A 22,636-nucleotide genomic window follows, 5' to 3' on the forward strand; every position below is an offset into this window, starting at 1 on the left:
CTCGGTGCACTTTGTGCTCTCAAAAGGCCACTGGCACTTATATGCATATGTATTGGGATTGCCCACCAGTGGCCCGCTTCTGGAGGTCAATAACGGACAAACTTTCAGATCTGTGTGGCCTAACTATCCCATTCACAGCTGTTACGCTACTCCTGAACGATATAACGACACTACCGTACAACTGAAAAGGGTTGTCCTAGCGGGCGTCACAGCAGCGAAGAAGCTAATAGCAATGAGATGGAAGGAGCCTGAGAAGCTTACAATGATTAACTGGTCCCTAACTCTATTGGATGTGATTTATCTTGAGATATCCACAGCCCGGGTGATTGGGGTGGGGCAGGCTGGAATTGACCTATGGTTCGCAGCAGCTGAGAAGGTAAAGACCGCAGTGTGCGGCTGAGCGGGGTTGAGGTGCGTGTTCGGGTGAGTCCGGCGGTCTCTTGGGAGGGGGAGGAGGAAATGTTTTGTCTGTCTTGTCTTTTGTCTTGTCATCTTGAGTTTAGCTGGGGATATTATGGGGGGGCAGCTATTTAACTATTTCTTCACTGTTTGGCCACTTTTACACGGTCTCTGTGAGTCTATGGAACACCTCTACAGGTTTTTGTTTTTTCATGAAGGTTCATTGCTCTGTTTTCGGGTCGTGTTCTCAAAAAATGGTCCTTGTGGTGGATTGGAGATGTACGTTTTATTAATATAGGGTCACACGGCCGGGAATCGGGGCTGAACACTGGGAAAGACCATTTATTAGATAGTACCCCTTGGAATGGAATTAAATTTAGAAGGTTGAACTCTGTTTTCTTTTCTCTTGTCTGTATAATTGTTAGTCTGTATTATTATTATTGTTTTTGTTATTTTCTTGTGAAGTTCTATGTACTGTGATTGTGGTTAATGTGTTGTCTTGTTTCATGTGAATAATAATAAAAAATTTGATAAAAAAAAAAAAAGAGGTGCGTGTTTATTTACCACCAACAGGAAACTATTTGTAAAAGAAAAGAAAAGAAAAACCTGGAATAGCAGATGTACAGTAGAATACAATCACTATTATAAAGGTAAAAAAGGAACGCTTGCTCATTAGAATTACTTACATTTCTCCTCAACAAAAATCTTAGATGAAGTCCTCAAATGTGTGTCAGGTACAGTATACACACAATAGGACAGTGATCACTAATACCAAAGTTAAAAACACCACATGCAGTGATTTGATCTCTTATTAGAAAATATTCAATCAATTAAGGTTGACCTTAAGGGGTTCTTCAGATTAGGCCTGGTCGGATCAGTGATCAGCTGCAATAAATTAAGGTTAGAAGATAAATAATATAACATTTAAATAATCTGAGGCATACATGTTGTACATTGGAGGTGGGGGGGGGGGGTTGGGCAGGGGGGGGGGGGGACACTGTACATTGGAATACTGACAAAGCCATACTTGGTCATTTACTGTACAACTGGGTTAGGACATTTGTAGGGGCCAGTTTCGAATTGCAGTCTCCCGTAGGTGTTCTTTGAGTGTTTTTGAAAGTGGGTAGTGATTCACATTCCTTTACAGCTTTGGGTAGGGCGTTCCACATTGATGTGGCATAATTGCGAAACGTGTTTAGTCCCTTGTTTGAGCCGAATCTGGGTTTAACATGATTTGTGGAGCTCCCTCTGGTGTTGTGATCGTGGTATTCACTGACCTTTGGGAAGTATTTTGACATGTACATGGGTACCTTGGTCTTGTAATGTAGACCAGGCCCATTGCAAGTTGCTGTACTCTGTCGTCTACTCTAAGCCATTCTAGGTTGTCAAAGTGGGCAGGGGTGAGGTGGGTTCTAGGAGTCAGGTCAAGCAGTAGTCTGACTAGTTTGTTTTGAGATGTTTGTAATTTGGTTTTTAGTGCCTTTGAGGTGCTTTGGTACCATGAGGTGCAAGCATAGTCGTAGTACCCTTGAATGAGTGCTCCTGCCAGAGGCTTCAGGGTATTCTTGTTTATCAGAGAGGAGATCCGGTACAAGAATCGAGTTTGTTGGTTGACTTTTTTTATTACATTGGATGCCATTTTGTCACAGGAAAGATTAGCCTCTAGGATGGAACCCAGGTAGGTAATTTCATCTTTCCTTGTGACAATATTGTCACCCACTGTAACTGAGAAGCCGTCGGTCTTGCTGAGTTTGTTATTTGAACCGAAGAGAATGGACTCTGTTTTGCCCATGTGTAATGATAGTTTGTTGTCGGCGAGCCATATGCAGATTTTGCCTAGGTCCGAGCTGAGGGTTTTTTCAACCTGTAACTTGTTCTTGTCAGAGACCAGCAGGGCTGAGTCATCCGCAAATAGGAACAAGTTGCAGTCACAAGCTGACGACATGTCATTTGCATAAATTAGGAACAGTAGCGGTCCTAGTATGCTTCCTTGTGGAACACCACAGCTCACTGTGAGGGGGGGGTAGGGTACTGTTTACCTCCACCATCTGTTCTCTCCCCTCCATGTAGGATTGTATCCAGCTCACTGATAGACTATCAAAACCAATTGCTTTTAGCTTGTCAATCAGAATGGTGTGATTGACAGTGTCGAAGGCCTTTTGTAGGTCCAGCATGACCATGCCGCAGTATTTGCCCGCGTCCACCTCTTGCTTGATGTGGTCGTTCAAATAGAGAAGGCATGTGTCAGTGGAGTGGGATGTTCTGAAGCCAGATTGGAATTCGTAGATTAGATTTTTTTACGCGAGGTACTTTTCGACCTGTTCGTATACAGTACTATTTTTTCCATGACTTTCGAGATGGATGTAAGGATAGAAACAGGGCGGTAGTTGCCTGGGTCTAATTTGCTGCCCTTTTTGTGCAGGGGTGTTACTCTCGCAATTTTGAAGTCCTTGGGGACGTGTCCCTGTTTTATGGAGAGGTTTATTATGTGTGTGATGACTGGGGTGATGGCGGCTGCTGAGGAATTTGGAGGGGATGTTGTCATGGCCAGTGGCCTTGTTCGGTTGGAGGGCGCTCAGTTTTTTGAGTACCTCATCTGTAGTTACCATTTCCAGTTTGAAGTCGTCTTTGTGGACGCCTAGGTTCTTGTAGTATGCTACTATGTGTTCTACCCTATACTGCCCTGAGTGGGAGGGTAGTTTGTTTACCAGTGTTGTGGCTATGTTTGTGAAGAAAGTGTTTAAGTAAATGGCTACATCCAGCTTGTCTGTGATGAGCGTGTTGTCCGTCTTTATGTTTATGTTTGAGAACCTGGTTTTAAGTTTTTTACTGCAGCCTAGTTGATTATTGAGTAATTTCCAAAGTTCACGTGGTTTATTTTTGTTTTCCTCAGTTTTGTCATTGATGACGGCTTTTTTTTTGCAATTTTTATCATGGAGTTTACGTCATTTCTTAGTCTGTTTCTTTCTAGTTTGAGTTCAGTCACGTGGGCTTGGAGTTCACATGGGCTTGGAGCTGATGGAGGTCTATAAATCCCACTAACTACAATTATTAGACCCACAATCAACACTAATAGAAATACATTCACTGATACTGCACAATGATTACTGTCATACAGTCTACTGACAGTATGTACTGAATTGAACCATACTGCACACTGTTTACTAGTTAATCCAACTTTTGAGTTTGTTATCTATGGTAAATGGAAACAATTTATTTCTACATTAACTCATTCAACGCCAGTCACGAGTAAAGTCGGGTTAACTCGCCAACCGATCAGCGCCAATCACGAGTAAAGTCGGTTTTAATCGTTATTTCTTTTATTAGCTATATCCATTCATTTTCATCCATCCAGCCTGATGTTATCATTGGGAATGGGTCTGAGCCCGCAAAAGGGCAAATACCGCCGCCTACGCCTTCCTGCCAGTATTGCACTCTATTAGAAATGGTGTAGTAATTTTGTTGTATGGGTCGGTTTTCTTTTAGTGTTGATAGGTGGTTGTGGGGATTTACTGTTCATTTTGTGTTTATACACTGGATAGTTTTTTTCTTATGTACAGTGAGTGGACCCCAGAATAAAATAAACGTACAAAGTCTTGTTGGATATTTTGCCCCAGCCCTGATGTCCTGACTGATGTCCTCCCTGTCCTCCAGGTCGGCCCTGCAGGTCCTCCATAAGGCATGTGAGGTGTCCCGCAGGTATAACTACTTCCCCGGGGGCATGGCTCTCACCTGGCTGGGCTTCTATGAGAGCTGCATCACCTCGGAGCAGAGCTGCGTCAACGAGTGGAACACTATGACAGACCTGGAGACCACCCGGCCAGACTCCCCTGGCATGTTTGTGGACCGGTCAGACCCTCACAAATTTGCTTCTACGTTCAATTATTCCATTGATTTAGTCCCAGTTACCAGTTCCTATCCCGGCTGAAGGCAGTATTGGAAACTCAAAATGCTTTCCAGTTTATCAGCTCCTGTTTAGTTATGAGAAATATGTTCCCCATCCTTAGAGGATAATTTTTTATTTTTAAACATAAACATTAAACATTTTAAACAATTTTGACCATTAATTAGAACACAAATGAGCGAACTGTTGTGCAACAAACAAAGAATGTTAACAAAAATACAGAATATAATTTCAGAATAACTTCAGAGTTAAAAAAAAATGTATAAAAAAAATAAAAGAGACATCAGGCTGCTTTTTAGGACATTCTTTGGCTATTTCCATGTTGGACTGAATTGCAGCCAGCAGAGCTGTAGCCAACTCGAAGCAGTCCAGTTGATAACATTTTGGTCAGACCTGTGGGATATACTGAGAAGTGATTCATAATATACAGTGCTATATCATTTTTATTTGTTTAGATAAAATAAAACCAGAAAGTTGAATGTATTGTTGTATCGTGTTCAGGCCAACGGAGCGGGAGCGAACAGAGTGCCAGATCAAAGCCAAGCTGCGCAACATCATGATGTTCCAAGACCTGGAGAACGTTACTTCTAAAGAGGTCAGTGAAGCAGGGAGTTGAGGACGTTACTTCTAAAGAGGTCAGTGAAGCAGGGAGTTGAGGACGTTACTTCTAAAGAGGTCAGTGAAGCAGGGAGTTGAGGACGTTACTTCTAAAGAGGTCAGTGAAGCAGGGAGTTGAGAACGTTATTGCCACAATGGTGGAATGAACTTCCCACTACAGTTAGGACAGCCGAAACCCGTCCAATATTTCTCTGTCGACTAAAGACGCACTTCTTCAACCATTATCTGAAATGGGGGAAAAAATTATAATAATTCTAACCCTAACTAACCTTACTGTCATGCACTTGTCCTAATATACTAACCTACACTGTAGCACTCAACACTTTGATGAACATTGTTACTCAGCTGATAGAGTTGCCCTTCCTGATGACTTGTCGTACAGAACTTGTAAGTCGCTTTGGATAAAAGTGTCAGCTAAGTTACTAAATGTAAATGTTATTTCTAAAGAGGTCAGTGAAGCAGGGAGTTGAGAACATTACTTCTAAAGAGGTCAGTGAAAAGGGAGTTGAGAGCAAGTGTCCCTAGTCAACCTCCCACTGAATACAGGTTAATACAATTTTAATTAACAAAATTGTATGCGTTGATCCTCCCTCAGATTCGTAATGAACTGGAGCAGCACATGGGCTGCAACCTGAAGGAGTACAAGGAGTTCATTGACAACGAGATGCTGCTGATCCTGGGTCAGATGGACAAGGCCACTCTAATCTTTGACCACCTCTACCTGGTCAGCACCAAGTTATTTCCTTTTGGTAGCTGTCCTAGATTATGCTCAGTTTGCACCACCTAGAGTGAAGCTGTGTCTTTCTAGTTCTGATTGCCTCCTTCTATTGACTTAACATGCGCTCACACTACTTCTACATTGCATTCTGACAAGGGATGCACCATACTGTATATCGGAGACATTATCGGTATTGGCCGATGATAGTGATTTTTTTCATATTATTGTATCGGTCCGATGAGCAAAACTGGGCAGATATATATCTGCAAACATATATCGGCTGGTGATTGTGATTTATTTTATTGATTGTATCGGTCCGATGACCAAAACTGGGCCAATGTGAACAACTGATGATTATTTCTCTATCTACATTAGCTGCCATTGTGTGTGTTTTTCTTTTTTTGCCACACAATTTGTTTGGGTAACATTACTTGCATGTGACTGACAAAGCACAGGATTGTGAGCTAACATTGTTTCAATTATGTACAAAAATTGTATGTATAAAATGTGAATTGTTTTTCTAATTTGTTTTATCTATCTCTCTATCTCTATCTATCTCTCTATCTCTCTCTCTGAGACAATATGCAAATAAGGTAATTGGGGATGTCCCGATTGCATTTTTTTGCTCCCGATCATGTGATTTTGAGTATCTGCCGATACCGATCTTTCCCGATCCGATCTTTCACATTAGTAACCAATTTGACGCATTTTTGTCAGAAACTGGCGAAGCGAGACAAGCCCCTCTGTTGCCTCAATAGCCCCAGTCGAGCACGGCGGCTCACATTACATTCACCATACGAGAAATATTCAAAGTTTCAATCTGTTTGCACATTAGTATACATTCAGTGTTCGACTTACGTAATGATTTGCTCCATTTTGGTCTGAAACGCAGACGAATAATCCTCACAAAGCGAATGTTGACGTTATCCAGGTGAACGTTCTTCATTCAAGCGAGGCATTGCAATCAATACAGCTGTATGGCAAAGCACCAGCCACAGAGTCCCCCATTCCTTTGCTCGCTCTAGTCACATAACGTGACGTATTAGATTGGTCGTGTTGAACGCAGCTGTTCTTTCCTCCATGCGGAACGTCCGCCTTGCAAACATTGCAACTGGCTATTGGACTGGCTTCGGTTTCAATTTTAAAATGCTTCCAAACTTATGACATTTTGTCTAGCTGCTCCGAGTAATCAGGTGGACCTGCCGGTGTTGCGGGAGCGACACGTTGTGAGGTCTGCTATTTTCACTGTAGTGCGACGGTGTAAATAAAAGGAAATGCATTTGTTTTGGCAAATTCTTCTGCTCTGTGTGACAATAAATAAATAAATAAAAAAATTAAATAAAAAGAATGTATCCCGATTTTCTGATCGGGACATCCCTAAAGGTAATACTAATAATTGTCACGCTTCCCCATATATGAAAGTGGCTTGCAACTTACTGCTGGTAAAATCACTGTTTATTTCTCGTTTTGCATAGTATTACATTCTATCTATCTATATTCCTCTTCTATAAACAATCAAAGTCCCACCGTAAGAGCTATGGCCTCATACAGGTCCATTAAACCTTTTTGATTAGCGTCTTTCCTTCGAGCTAACAGAGGAGATACATGTTATTAAATGATAATCAAAAGGAAACACGAAGTTTTCATAACGCTGTATAATGCTTGGTTCTATAACACAAGGGAAATTGAAACTATACAATCACATATAAAAGGATAACGTTAGTTAAAAAACACTCAAAATCACAATTTTTCACACTACATCTTTCTTTCTTATAATATTTCTGCGTCCCTTCGTTCATCACGTCAGACAAAGTTAGATCTCTGCTTAAGATTACAATGTATTTATCCATTTTCGTCAGACATAACACTGCCTATATGGATAGCAACATAGCCAAACTATTTGACGTTATCTTGGGGCAACTAGGGAGTTAACGGACAACAATTATAGAGCTAACCGTACTTGGAAAAAAACTTCGCCCAAAACACATTCTAAATATTCCAACTTCTTACTGGTACATACATTCATATCTAATAGTCTTTAGATGACTAAATAGATGAATACTCGTGAAATTTGATATATATACTCTAAAATAAGTATAATTTCACATCACCTACCTTTCAACAACAAACTCCGGCTGAGTTTAGACTAGTAGAGCCAGGATGTCACGCAAAATGGGGCGTGGCTGAATTTGGCCATGGGTGTTCCCAGATAAAGAAAGTAATCGAGATTGGCCTATGTTCCGTTAAGTTGAACTGAACATTTCACTGTCAAAAGCGCAAACATAAACATGGTTGCGTCGCAACACAGCGACACGGTTTTCAAAATAAAGGTCACATATACACATACCGTAGTAGGCCTCTATCAATTCTTATAATAAAAGTCCCCAATATACATAAACATTAATTGGCATAGATCTCTATAAACCGCCCAACACATTCCTTTCATGGGGTTATTTACAATAATAATTCATTTTATTTATAAAGTACTTTTCATTGTGAAACAAAGGTAGTATGCAGAGTTCCTTGTACTCCTGATTAATGCAATGGTGTGTGTGTGTGTGTGTGTGTGTGTGTGATGATCTCATTCAGGGAGTACTACAAGCGCACATACACACACACACACACACACAGTTTGTTGTTTTTGTTCTATTAGTGATTTACACACTTTCTCAATAAAAAAACATTGTATGACAATTGACAAATTTAAACAGATTTGCACTGCTAATTTGAAGCGTAACATATTGATGTCTTGTATACAATTGTTATGTCCCTGCAATTTACCCATTATGGGCAAATAAAGAGAAAATGTTTGTCTGAAAACATTTCTTGTTACGGTTTGGATTTTGTGTGCCCTGTATGCAAGAATGCATGTCCTTTGCCAGTCACATACCTATTTAAGTGATGAACTGCACTACATGTGGTTGTTTTTAGAGATTTTAGAGACGTTTTATACTCGTGCTACAAGATTTTGGCCTGTGACAAATTTACAATAATAATGCTATGTTATGACATAATGCCAAGTAGTGGTAAATCTGATGACAAGAGAATTATTGTATTGGAGAGACTGATATAATTCATACCAAACTCAACCATTAACCGGCCTAAGCTACTTGATAAGCACAGAACAAACAACACGAGAGGTTAGTTTCACCCAATATGTGCTGGTTTCTGGCCTGCGTGCCGCCTGAACGTCTAGTCCTCCAATCTCTTAAGTTCTGTCTCGAGTTGTTCATCTTGTCCCTCCTACTGCAAGTCACTATAGAAGGTCATGTGACCAGAGACCCCAATGTCTCCCAAACCCCCACCAGCTGTTTATCCCATAGTGTGCCCCGTCTAACCTCCAGAATCAATGTTTAACAACATTTGTTCTGTGACCACCCCAGTATTCAACATTTTCATCTTATATGCATGTGAGATTCATTGCCCTCAATGGTCGAGGTGAGACCTAGATAATTCACAATACCAAGATGTCATTGATTGAAATTCCTTTCTCATAGTGTAAAGAGTGCTTCTTTGTACCTCTCTAGACTGACCACAGCTGTTATCTCTGTACCTCTCTAGACTGACCACAGCTGTTATCTCTGTACCTCTCTAGACTGACCGGCGCTGTTATCTCCGAAATGCAACTCTTTTATTGCCCTTCCCTCCATAAACCTCCTTTTCCCCTCCAGGTCACACATCTCACACCTCCAATTGATACGGTTCTCCCTCACCCAATAACTATGAAGTGTGTTATGAGTATCTTACCCCTAATCATATATGACTATCGTGAATTCTGTCACATCAGATAATATTGGTTATTGGCCATAACAGAAATTATATTGGTATTGCCCAAAATGTCCAAAATCTGTGCATCCCTAATTCTGACTGAATGTGAGAGTGGGAACCTTGTAACTCTTATTTCTGTGTACTCCTAGGGCTCTGAGTGGAATGCCTCCAACCTGGAGGAGCTACGAGACTGTGGGTGAGTGGACATCCCAACTTTGACACATCCGCACTCTCGCTGGTCATTACACAATCCAAAGCGATTAAAGCTAGAGTTTGCACTTCCTACCTACACAGTACAGCCCAAGCGTTTCCAACAGCTGCCATGCTGTTGGAGACCAATTCATAACAACTCCACCTCCAGCTGTTTTTTACCCAGAAGACAACACTGCTTCTTCCTCATTTGAGATACAGTGGTGGTTGAAACAATGATTTCTCTGCATTACTGCTAAAGAGTGACGGTGGGGATAAATTATGACTGATTCTCTCTATCAGTCAGAGCCTCTAGGTGGCGGTATACACATGGAGAACAGTCAATTTCCCCCTACACACATTGTAGATGAAGGCTGACTCAGATTGCGTCAAGGCCACGAAGGATTCTTCAGAAGTGCTCACTATGACAAAAATGAGATTGGTCTACACAGTGAGTACTGTAGGTATGGGCAGAGCGAAAGCCATACGTGTGTTTCCGTGTTGTGGCTGCAGAGTGGGGTACATCCTGAATGTGACCAGGGAGATCGACAACTTCTTCCCTGGAACCTTCTCGTACCACAACATTAGAGTGTATGACGAGGAGGCCACCGACCTCCTGGCCCACTGGAATGACACGTACAACTTCATTGTCAAAGCCAAGTAAGAGATATACACCACATATTTACCTCACAGTAAAACATTACGTTTATTCAAGTAAAATATAAATACATTACAACGTAATCATCAAAGACAAATGCGACAGAAATATACACAACTTGATTACTCATTGTAAGAAATCTGTTAAATTCATTACAGCCTCAATGTCAAAGCCAAGTAAGAAATATACACAACCTCATTACCTCAAAGTAAAAATAATAATAATACAATTAATGATAAGTTCATCAACCCTTCACACAAAATCACAGTAGAAAAGGTCACACTTTCATTGTTAAAGTCAAGCAAGAATGTTACATGAATTGATAATTAGCTACTTTGTGTCAAAGCCAACTGAGACTCTGTCTGTACATCAAAACACAGTGAAACAGATTCACAACACACAGTGATATAGATACAAAATACAATAAAATGGATACAAAAAGCAGTAAATACAAAACAGTCAGATTAATAGATATATAAAATAGACAAAAAACACAGTAAACTAGATCCAAAACAACAATGTCATTACAAGTGAGACCCCACTCTCTTCAATCTGTTATCACCCATGTACATGAGACTTCCTCTGCCTATAGATGTACATCGTTTTATGAAAAACTATTTATAGATATTTTATTGCTATAATGCAACTTTAAATTGTAATTATGTATTTACAAATATATTTAAATCGACTTAAAATATGAAATCCCTCCTAGGGATAATAAGATGTTATCTTACTACTTGTCTTAAATGTCTTATTCCGTCTCTCCCGTAGGAAGAACCATTCTAAATGTCTGGTCCACTGTAAGATGGGGGTAAGCCGCTCGGCCTCAACAGTCATTGCCTACGCCATGAAGGAGTACGGCTGGTCCCTGGAGAAGGCCTACAACTTTGTCAAACAGAAGAGGAGCATAGCTCGGCCCAACGCCGGCTTCATGAAGCAGCTGTCTGAGTACGAGGGCATCCTGGATGCCAGGTGGGAAGGTTTACAACTTCAGGCTAACTTGAGTACAGTCTTGAGCTCTCCATCTTAATGACACGTGTTCTCATGTAGCTGAAGGTCGGGTTAGAGGCTGATCATTATGTTAACTAGAACAAAGTCTTCTCGGACGCCTGGCCCCTGACCCTTTCACCCCAGTCCTCCCCTTATCCCCCTTCGTCCCCCCTGACTCCTGCCCCACCCTGTAAAAGCTAGACCTCTGAACTTTGTTTGGAGGCGATCGGAGGAATGGTGCATGGTACAACTCCAAGCGCACACACACACACACACACACACACACACCAATCTCCAGTTATAGTAGTGGGATTGACAAAGCTGTACTAGACCATGGCTAAAGTAGGTTAACCAGTCTGTGGTGATTGTATTAGCAGGCCAGGAGACATGCTGCTATGATTTAGACCGCAGGGTTGGTCAAGGTAACCAAGCAATGCTTTTAAAAGGCATCTCTATTTTTACATGTGAGGTTAGATGAGCTGAACCAGGCAGCGGTGGCCTAGAGGCTAAAGAAGCAGGGTTCTGAATGGAAGGATGCCGGTTCAACTCCCGAGAACAGCTTGGAGGATCTGTGCGGGGGAAACACTCTTTCCCCTCCATCAACAACTACTGACGAGGTGCCCTTGAGTAAGGCAGTTGAGTTCCATTTCATTCAATGTAGCAGCTCAGTGTTGTGCATCATTCAATATCAATACACACAAAAAAGCCTTCACATTAGAAAGATAGTAATCAGCAGTGGAAACAAGTCTTCCTCTCCAATTATAAAGTCCTTTATGCAGGTGGGCAGTTGTACATCTTTAACTGACATCTCTAAGCCTAACTAACCTTACTGTCATGCACTTGTCCTAATAAACTAACCTACACTGTAGCACTCAACACTTTGATGAACATTGTTACTCAGCTGATAGAGTTGTGCCCTTCCTGATGACTTGTCGTACAGAACTTGTAAGTCGATTTGGATAAAAGCGTCAGCTAAATTACTAAATGTAAACTGAACTTCTCCTGTCCTGCCCACAGCAAGCAGCGGCACAACAAACTCTGGAGGCCCGACGCAGACGAGGAGGGCTCCGAGGAGCTGCAGGCATGCGGCACCGAGGACCCCGGGGAGCAGACGCCGGAGCCCAGGGCCTCCTCCACCGAGGAAGAGGAGGCATGGGGGGGCTGCGGGGCCTCTCCCTGTCGGGGGGGCCTGGAGGTGGAGCCCCTCGACCCCCTGAACTATAACTACTACTTCAGACGACTGTCGGACTCTGCGCTGGACAGCGAGCCCTCCACACCGGTGCGAGGCCCCCCCCTGCTGGGCATGGAGAGGGTGTTCATCGAGATCGAGGACGTGGAGCGGGACGCCCTGCTGGAGGATGAGGCCTTCCCCATGGCTCAGCTGGCCCTGCCGGGGGAGGGCACCGCCGCTCAGACCTGCGGCCGTCTGGAGCCCCTGGAGGACATGAGGCTGAGGCTGGAGTTCAGCACCGTGGTGGAGGAGGACGAGGAGGAGGTGCAGAAGGAGGAGGCGGAGATGGCGGCCCTGGCCCGGAGTCCAGGAGACGCCGATGGAAAGAGGGAGGGAGAGGATGAGAGGAAGGAGGACGGCAGGCTGGGTTTGGCCAACCTCAACACCAACAATAGCAACCGCCTGGCTGCCAAGCGCAGCTGCCCTGCTGCCTTCGACGTGAGTACAGAGGAGTTCTCTCTAGTATTGTAGTCTACTTTTCATGGTTTGTTTGTTTGATTGATTGATTGAAAACTTTATTAACAGATTGCAGCTCAATACACACAATTGTTAAGGGCATGCAGACCAGAGAAAGACTTTCGTCTTGTTTACATCAGGGTCCCCCATTTTTTATTCATCATAACATTTTATGAAATTTTTTAAATGTCATAAATGTGGCATAAATAAAGACACAAGGCTTACATTTAGTAATCAGAATTTTAGGTCTTAAAAAGTCTTACATTAATAATCCGTATTGGATTCAGGAAGTTACTTCTATGTTGCGATAACTTCTCTATATCTCATTGTGGGAAACAATGAGACTGCAAAGTAAGTCCCCCCCTAACAATTCATATGGAATTACTTCTTTCATAGTCATTTTCTTTCATACTTTTTTGCCAGTATGGCCATGAAATTGGTATTAACCCTTTCACTGCCACACTACAGAAGGTTAACCCTTTACTATCACACTACCGACTGTAGTGTGATAGTAAAGGGTTAACCTTCTGTAGTGTGGCAGTGAAAGGGTTAACCTGCTGTTGTATGCGATGCCACCCATTAAACGAATGGAGTCCGTCACCTTGTTTGTAGAGCTATAACTATATTCTATATAGCTATGGATACAATACTATAGTCATTTGACACTGAGTTTCTTCCGGTCAAGATGCAAAAAAGCCGTGGTGAATATGAGTGTTATTTCGGAATGATCCGGGCCAATTCCTGAGAGGCTGGTTATAAGCCCCAACGTGTATAGAGAGGTGTAGTCTGACGTCACTGGTTGTTCCACCCGTATAGGGATTTATCATTGGGAAAATGGATTACCGGCTATTGTAACAATTCTGCCGCATGTACTGTAAATTGAAAAGCTTTCCATTTTTGCACAAAATGAGTTCCCTTCTATCACTAACATTATTGTTTAAGCATTTTTGGTTGAAATACAATTTGGCAATTTTTTTTAATTGCCAAATTTAACAGATGATTAATTGCGAATATTTTCATGTTGAGCTATAGATTGTGGATGAATAAGCACAGAAAGGTACACCATGCAAATGTTCATGCTTTATTTGTTTTAAACGAGACGATTTAGAAATGGGCAATGGGGAAATACATTGCGTTGGACAGAGGGTGGAACATGAAAAACGGCAATGACGTAACCACTACACCTCCCTATTATACTAAATCAAATGCATTGGCGTTTTGTCCCTACACACGCCACAATTCAAAAATCAAATGCATATGATAGGTATTATGTTCCATCATGAATGCATGAAAGGGTGAGGGGGGGTCGTTTTTCGATGCTTTGATCGTCACCAATGGAATACGTTATGGACTAGCGTTACACACATACGCTCGGATCGCAATGAAAGCAATTCTTGGATCAACGCAAGATTGATACCATATAGCCCTTACCTTGACTAGGATGTACCCCAAAAAGAATATTCCAATTATCTGATCGCCATTCCAAGTATTGGTGTCGATCGTGTCGCCAACATAATCCGCCATACATTATCCATCTGGAGCATTTGACGCTCCTCAAGCCGATCGGGACAACCGCTCCCCTTGCCCGACATGGAAAAGTCTGCCCGGACCAATATAATCGACGCACAGCCCAAGACACAGTTTCAAAGTATGTGCAATACCGGCCGCATCCTACCAGGTGGCGGTATTGGACTTTTGCGTTCTCAGACTCTGACTATGATAACACCAGGCTCCCTGGATGGAATAGGGTATTAAAATCGAAAATCTTAGTTTATGGAATGTGTTTATAATTTAGTGAATATCCGCCATTTTGAATTAGCTAAATGTCGCCGATTGTAGTCATATGAGGAGAGGGCATCCAGAGCTCTCAAATAGTGTTGAAATTTAGAAAAACTAACTTTCAGAGCCGATTCCAGCTTCCTGCAACCAAATTACTTCTGTATGATTTTTTTTTAATTTCTCTGGATTCTCTATTACAAAACTGAACGTTATTGGCATAGATTGGAGCGCAGTAAGTGTGTCTAACTTCTGTGAACATTTAGCAACAATCCCCGTTGCAATCCGATCCAAAATGGCGGAGCCATATCCATTATAAGAATGGAACTGTACATACTAGGGGTGTAACGGTACACAAAAACCACGGTATGGTACGTACCTCGGTTTTGAAGTCACGGTTCGGTACGGTTTTTGGTACAGTGGGGGAAAGTTTGGCTTTCCATGTTCCACTCAGGGGTGATGTAGTGTGCAGTAACTACCGTAATTGTACTTGTAGGGCTGTCAACGAATATTCTATATTGAAATTAATAATCGACTTGTAAAAAATGTTTAATAAAAAATAATATTATATTAGATTGTGAAAAAAATGTATTCGTTCGGTACACTACACAACCATTCAGTACGGTACGGTACACACTGAAACTTGTTCGGTACGGATACGTGTACCTACAGTAGATTTCATTCACGGTTCTTCCTGCACGCCTGGAGATACTAAATCCGAATTGAACTCTGCCATTTGAAAGAGGAGATTTGGCCCGATCCATAGATGTGCGAGTTGGCTATGTAAGGGATAATGTATGGCTACGAGGTCATTGTCGCAAAATAATTGACCGACACAGAGTTTAAAATACCGAGGCGCCGCGCCGAGGTGTTTTAAACGTAGTGAAGGTCAATTATTTTGCGACAATGACCGAGTAGGCTATACATTATCCCGCTTATTACATGGCTAACTTACTAACAATATACCTAATTCATTTGACAAATCGCAGTTCTGTGGCTCTGTCAGCCCAAATAAAGTGATTATTATTATCGCGGGCAGCCTCTGGCTCCGCTGTCAGTGCAGCGCTATACATTATCCCGCTTATTACATGGCTAACTTACTAACAATATACCTAATTCATTTGACAAATCGCAGTTGTTCTGTGGCTCTGTCAGCCCAAATAAAGTGATTATTATTATCGCGGGCAGCCTCTGTGTTCTGGCTCCGCTGTGTTCTGGCTCCGCCCCCTGTCATCGCCGGCACGGCAGTGTCTAATTGCACTGAAACAGTGTGTCAGTGGGCTTGATTTTGCACTGAAACAGTGTGTCAGTGGGCTTGATTGGGAACAGCTGCGCTCTGCGGTCATTATTGAAAAATCTGCGCAGTCGGGGGGCTATTGACCAATCACAAGCAAGCATTTCGGCGAATGTGAAAACGCCATGTAATAAAATAAGGTCATTTATAGGCCTGGTATTATATATTCTATAATAATATTTCAAATGGCATGTGTCCGGATGGCAGAATTCAGTACTGTATCTACAAAACCTTCTGTTTAATCATCTTGCCTTTATTAATTTGCTTAGAATTTTTGTACACATGATCTCAAGAAGGTGCTGGCAGTGGCAGTTTTTCATGTCTGGTCATTTTCAGCATGGTATTATTCACTGTCAAAGATGCAAAGAAAAATCATAATTTATATTCTCCTTTGTTTCATCACAATTTACTCAAGCCTAGTAACAGACACAATATTTCTGACACTGGGAATATATTCCATGAGATCGATAGATATCCCTAGATACCAAGAACATGCAAATGGACCTTGTAGAAGTGGAGCAATCTTCCATTTACTTAGGTATGTATTTTTTGGCGGATTTTCAGAAAATAGGGCTAGGGCTTAACAGGTTAAATTATATTCAAAGTGGTCTTAAAAAGGTCTTAAAAAGTCTTAAACTTGTTGAAACCATTTGTCTGATTAACCCGACATGGTAAACCCCACCCACCCCACCCATATTCAGTGCATGTTAAATGAAACAATTAGAATTTTTCTTAAATACTGATCAAATTTTGCCTTGTACCTCGCTGCCTATTTTAGAACTGTTTTCATACCAGAATTGTGTTCTCATAATGTGATTAGCTTGCCATCTCCAGCTTCCTCGTGTCTGACCATGCATTCTGTCCCTGTCTTTCCTCGGTTTAGGACAGTGCTAGCACAGGAAACCCTTTCAAAGTCAAGCCCTCCTACCAGTCGTGTAAAGACTGCCTGCGTCTGCCACAAGGGCGGCGCTGTGACCGCTCGGCAGGAGGACGCACCCACCGCCTTAACCCCGCCCGCCACTGCTCTGTCCCCACCATCTCCATAGACCCTCCTGGGACTCATTTTGCTTCGACCCTGCCCTCTGCGCCGGCTCCAGCCCCGCCCCCCAATGCCGCCCCGCTCGGCTCTGCCCCGTCCTGTGGTCGGCTCTGTCGTTGCCCCGCCTGTGCCCCCTGCAGCCCCGGTGTCCTCCCTACTCCGGTGGCTCGGCTGGAAGCCTACCGGCAGAGACTGGTGTCGCCCATGAGCTGCGAGGAGCTGCCCCGCGAACGCTGCTCCCTGGAGACGGAGGACATGGACGAGCTGCAGGAGGACGAGGAAGAGGAGGAGGAGGAGGTGGCGAGGGAGGGCAGGGAGCCCGGGGCGGGAGGAGGAGCCATCACTGAGCTGACACTGCTGCAACTCAGCCTGGAGGGAGAGAGACCTGGACTAGGGCTGGAGCCCCCCGGTGGTCAGATGGAGGCCCTGCAGAGGCCGGTCGGGCTGGTCAGGCAGAGAGCAGAGCAGCTGGAGAGGCTGTCAGGCTGTCAGCTACCAGCAGGCCTCCTGCCTGACCACATGGAGCTGAGCCTGGAGGGGGGAGGAGGAGGAGGGGTAGAGGTGGAGGACATGGAGCTGGAGGCTGATGTAGCCCCTACCTCCTGCTACGCCGCTACAGCCCCTACCTCCTCCTCCTGCTACCCCGCTACAGCTGACTTGCAGATGACCGCTGCAGTGCCGTCTCCTCAAGGCTCTGCCACAATTCGGACACCCCCGTCCTCTCCACATGGCTCTGCCCTGACCCGGACACCCCTGTCCTCTCCACACAGCTCCGCCCTGACCCGGACCCCCCTGTCCTTTCCGCACAGCTCCCCCCTGACCCGGACCCCCCCGTCCTCTCCGCACAGCTCCGCCCTGACCCGGACCCCCCCGTCCTCTCCGCACAGCTCCGCCCTGACCCGGACCCCCCCGTCCTCTCCGCACAGCTCCGCCCTGACCCGGACACCCCTGTCCTCTCCGCACAGCTCCACCCTGACCCGTTGCTCCAGCAGTGACAGCCTGCACAGCAGCGGGGGCCAGCCCGGCCTGGTCCGCCAGAGAGCTCAGGAGATCGAGACTCGCATGAGGCTGGCTGGTCTCACCTTGCCCTCCAGGCTGAAGCGCTCCAGCTCCCTCGCCAAACTGGACGGCCTCACCTTCTCCACCGAGGACCTCTCCATGTCCTCCTCCACCTGCTCCTCCCACCTGGCTGAGCCCCCCCGCCCCTCAGACACCCCCGCGCCCCCCCGGAACTGACTCTATGCTGCCATAGACCCCCGGTCACATAGCTGTACTGTATGGGTGGAATTCACCTATGTATATAAACCTCTGTCAGGCACTTCCAGGTTCTACTTGACCACGTGCTTGCAACCTGTGTAAGTCCACACTGGAGCTCACTCACTGTAAAAGATTATGCCTGGAGCGGCTAACAGAAGTTTTCAAAGGGGAATAGATTCCATCAGGAAAGTCGGCGAGCATAACTTTTACATTTTACTGTTAGATGTAAACATGTTGGAAACTTCTGTTTGCAGCGACAAACGAGGGGCTGTTTTTAATCATTTTCTCCAGCACAGACTTAACGCCAGTTTCATGTATGCACACAAAAACAACCCAGAAATGCTCAGTGACTCTTAGCTGTTTACATACGTGAATGTCGCCTGTTCCTGACAGAGATGCTAGCTAACATATCTGTGGACAGTGTTTGGTTTGAGCAGTCTGTCAGCCTGGCTAGTCCCCATCACCTCCTAACAGATCTGTGGACAGTGTTTGGTTTGAGCAGTCTGTTAGCCTGGCTAGTCCCCATCCACCTCCTGACAGATCTGGCAGCTCTTTGATTTGGACAAAGACGAGCTAAAGTAACTTCACCTTCCTCCTGTAAATTTTAAACTCTCCCTTCCTCCTGTTGATGTACTGGTCATTCATAGCTCCACCTTTCTCCATGGTGTACTGGTCATTTATAACTCCAGCTTCCTCCTGTCCGTGTACTGGTCATTTATAACTCCAGCTTCCTCCTGTCTGCGTACTGGTAATTTATAACTCCAGCTTCCTCCTGTCCGCGTACTGGTCATTTATAACTCCAGCTTCCTCTTGTCCGTGTACTGGTCATTATCAAACACAGTTACACTGACTGGACTTGCTTCTAGGAGCTCAATGAACGTTTGCAATTGAGCCTCTCTGTTTGATGGCATTCCATATCCTCTCATGTGACTGCTGATAACTGACTTTCCTCCCCTTTCTTCTCTTCTCCTCTCCTCTCTTCTCTTCTTTCTTCTCCTCTTCTCTCTTCTCCTCTCCTCTCTTCTCTTCTCTTCTCCTCTCCTCTCCTCTCCTCCCCTCTTCTCCTCTCCTCTCCTCTCTTCCCTCCTCTCCTCCCTTCCCTGCTGCTCTGCCTTTGTTCGCGTCATGGAAGCTGTCGTCATGCAAGGTTTCTTCATGCCATTTGAGAAGAGCATCGTAACTCGGAACACATCCATCTCAGACTTGTTTTGGTCAAAGACTTGTGTTGTCTCCTGTCCTCTCCCCTCACCCTGCCCCCGACACACCCCCTTGCTGCTCCTCAGCAGGAGTATGGAGTTAATGTAATCACGTCTTCATCATCTTCATAATGCTCTGTCTCGTTTGCTCGCGACTTGTCAGTGTTACACAACTCTTCCTCGTCTCACTTTGAGTGGAAAACGTCTTCTGCATGCTCTCTATGTCGGGAAGAAAGAAACAGTCCAGAATATGGAAGAACAACTTTTTTTTCCTTCAAAGAAAACCGCACCAACATCACAAGGGATTATGCGAAGCTTAAACCAATATTTAATTTGGCTAGAAAGTTTTCACTTCTTAGTACATTCTACCATTCTATCGGAATACATGAACTGTCAACAACCAATGTTGACCACCACTTGCTTACTTTCGTTTTGAAAACCTAGTCTAAACATCATACTATAAGAGCACATATCTAAAAACAACAAAGTAGGAAGAGGTAATATAAAAAATTATTTGTCTAGGGTTCTACTTTTCAATAAGTAATTTTGCCTGTTTGCACGTATTAATATTGAAAGCCGTGGGGGAAAGCCTGAATACTGATCCCAGGTCAGCTGATGTTGGACTACTACTGAGCTCCTATGGAGGTGTATGTGATAGAAAGCGCAAATGTTTTACTAAATAGAAATATCGCTTTAGGTTAAATCTTGCAGCAACAAATAAAACTATAAACTTTGCCAATATCAGTTGGTTCTTCTCCGATTGTTAAACCACTGGTGGTAGTCTTGAGTCCGCTGGCCTGGGGTGGTGTCAGATAGCCATATCATGCTGTTAGCGGTAGTGTCAGCTAGCCATATCATGCTGCTAGCAGTGGTGTCGGATAGCCCTATCATGCTGCGAGCGGTAGTGTCAGCTAGCCCTATCATGCTGCGAGCAGTAGTGTCAGCTAGCCATATCATGCTGCGAGCGGTAGTGTCAGCTAGCCCTATCATGCTGCGAGCGGTAGTGTCAGCTAGCCCTATCATGCTGCGAGCGGTAGTGTCAGCTAGCCATATCATGCTGTTAGCGGTAGTGTCAGCTAGCCATATCATTCTGTTAGCGGTAGTGTCAGCTAGCCCTATCATGCTGCGAGCGGTAGTGTCAGCTAGCCATATCATGCTGTTAGCGGTAGTGTCAGCTAGCCATATCATTCTGTTAGCGGTAGTGTCAGCTAGCCATATCATGCTGCCAGCAGTAGTGTCAGCTAGCCCTATCATGCTGTTAGCGGTAGTGTCAGCTAGCCATATCATGCTGTTAGCGGTAGTGTCAGCTAGCCATATCATGCTGCCAGCGGTAGTGTCAGCTAGCCATATCATGCTGCTAGCGGTAGTGTCAGCTAGCCATATCATGCTGTTAGCGGTAGTGTCAGCTAGCCATATGCTGCTAGTGGTAGTGTCAGCTAGCCATATGCTGCTAGTGATAGTGTCAGCTAGCCATATGCTGCCAGCAGTGGTGTCAGCTAGCCATATGCTGCCAGCTGTGGTGTCAGCTAGCCATATCATGCTGCCAGCTGTGGTGTCAGATAGCCATATCATGCTGCCAGCTGTGGTGTCAGATAGCCCTATCATGCTGCCAGCAGTGGAGTCTGCTAGACCTATCATGCTGCCAGCGGTAGTGTCAGCTAGCCCTATCATTCTGCCAGCTGTGGTGTCAGCTAGCCGTATTTTGCTGGCCAGGGGTGGTGTCAGCTAGTCGTATTATGCTGCCAGCGGTCGTGTCAGCTAGCCCTATCATGCTGCCAGCTCCTCTTTTGCAGCCAAATGACAATGTTTACATGCACACAATATTCTGGATAATTCATCCTTTTTAACTCATTCAGTGCCGGAGCTTAATCCGCGAGATGGCGCTAGTACGCCACCGCTGTAAGTCAATGGGGGGACTGCGAGATTTGCAAGTCCTTAAAATATATCTTAAATTATAGCTATGGGTCTAATACACCCGTCGATTATCAGTGAGTTGCTTCCAGTCAACATGTACAAAACGGATTGTTTTTTCATCTGTACATTTCCGTTTTATACCGTTTTGAATATGAGTATAGTTTGGGTGCTTCTGAGTAATTCCAGAGAAAGACGCGATAATAGCGCTTTAGTGGAATACACTAAACACGTTGAAATTCCGCACGGCTCGGATCATCCCAGAAAATAAACTACACCATTTCCAGTGGAGTGCAATACCCGCTGGAAGGCGTAGGCGGCGGTATTTGCCCTTTTGCAAGCTCAGACCCATTCCCAACGATAACATCAGGCTGGATGGATGAAAATGAATGGATATTGCTAATAAAATAAATAACGATTAAAACCCGACTATACTCGTGATTGGTGCTCAAGCGATGGCAAGTTAACCCGACTATCATCGTGACTGGCACTGAATGAGTTAAGGTCTTATTGGATAATAGTAGGATATTAATTTGCATGTAAACACAACCAATGTTACACAGAGAAGGCAATCGAATGGATCTGAGGGTTAGCTTACCTAAGCACACATTTTGAAAACACTTGAATTGTTACCCATTGAGCATTGGAACACACTATAAACACATTATGAATGCATCCTAATCATTCTAATCATAACATAATATACTATAATACACACTTTCAATGTGTGACATTGTTCAAAATCTAGGAGGTTTAACACTCATCTGTCCCAACTGTATAGCTAATGATCTCAGTCATGCCAAATCCATAATGTATTTTATGTTTCATTATAACACGTAATTTTCTAATGTGATTATGATGTAATAATAGGGCATATACATATGATGCCTTTCAAGTGAAGTGTTACCATGGTTTCTCTCTCTGATCTGTTTCACTTCCTGTTGTTAAACCAATCACAGTCTGGCTAGTGCTCCTCGATCAATCGCTGAGACTCACCCTTGTGCTACAACTCCATACATGCTGACATTGTTGAGATCTACCTTTCACTTGACTTACAGAACATTTGAAAATACACATAAATCATGTGTGACAGTGTTTTGAGTACAGATCTGGGGTCTGCTACTGTACCCAGCTGCCACAGACTCCCTGCTCTCTGACTGAATATTTTGGTTGTCTTCTGGTGCAACATGTCAGAATGGATATTTTTTTCTCACCTGGCTTGTTGGAGTGGA

The 22,636-nt window shown here is 44.0% G+C and overlaps 1 protein-coding gene across 1 annotated transcript in view; it reads left to right on the forward strand.

The window, feature by feature from the left end:
• Positions 1 to 20,746, forward strand: part of LOC311237130 (protein phosphatase Slingshot homolog 1-like) — a gene marked incomplete at its 5' end in the record, with an annotated part of 85,171 nt that extends 64,425 nt beyond the window's left edge. The window contains 8 exon segments of the mRNA XM_084324936.1: positions 4,054 to 4,248; positions 4,805 to 4,898; positions 5,517 to 5,645; positions 9,557 to 9,603; positions 10,110 to 10,256; positions 11,026 to 11,226; positions 12,262 to 12,913; positions 16,885 to 20,746. Of these exon segments, the coding sequence (XP_084181062.1) occupies positions 4,054 to 4,248; positions 4,805 to 4,898; positions 5,517 to 5,645; positions 9,557 to 9,603; positions 10,110 to 10,256; positions 11,026 to 11,226; positions 12,262 to 12,913; positions 16,885 to 18,276 (2,857 nt within the window). The 3' untranslated portion in view covers positions 18,277 to 20,746.
• Between the last annotated feature and the right edge of the window lie 1,890 nt (positions 20,747 to 22,636).

This window comes from Notolepis coatsorum (assembly GCF_963971535.1).
Source record: "Notolepis coatsorum genome assembly, chromosome: 11".
Classification (NCBI taxonomy): Eukaryota; Metazoa; Chordata; class Actinopteri; order Aulopiformes; family Paralepididae; genus Notolepis; species Notolepis coatsorum.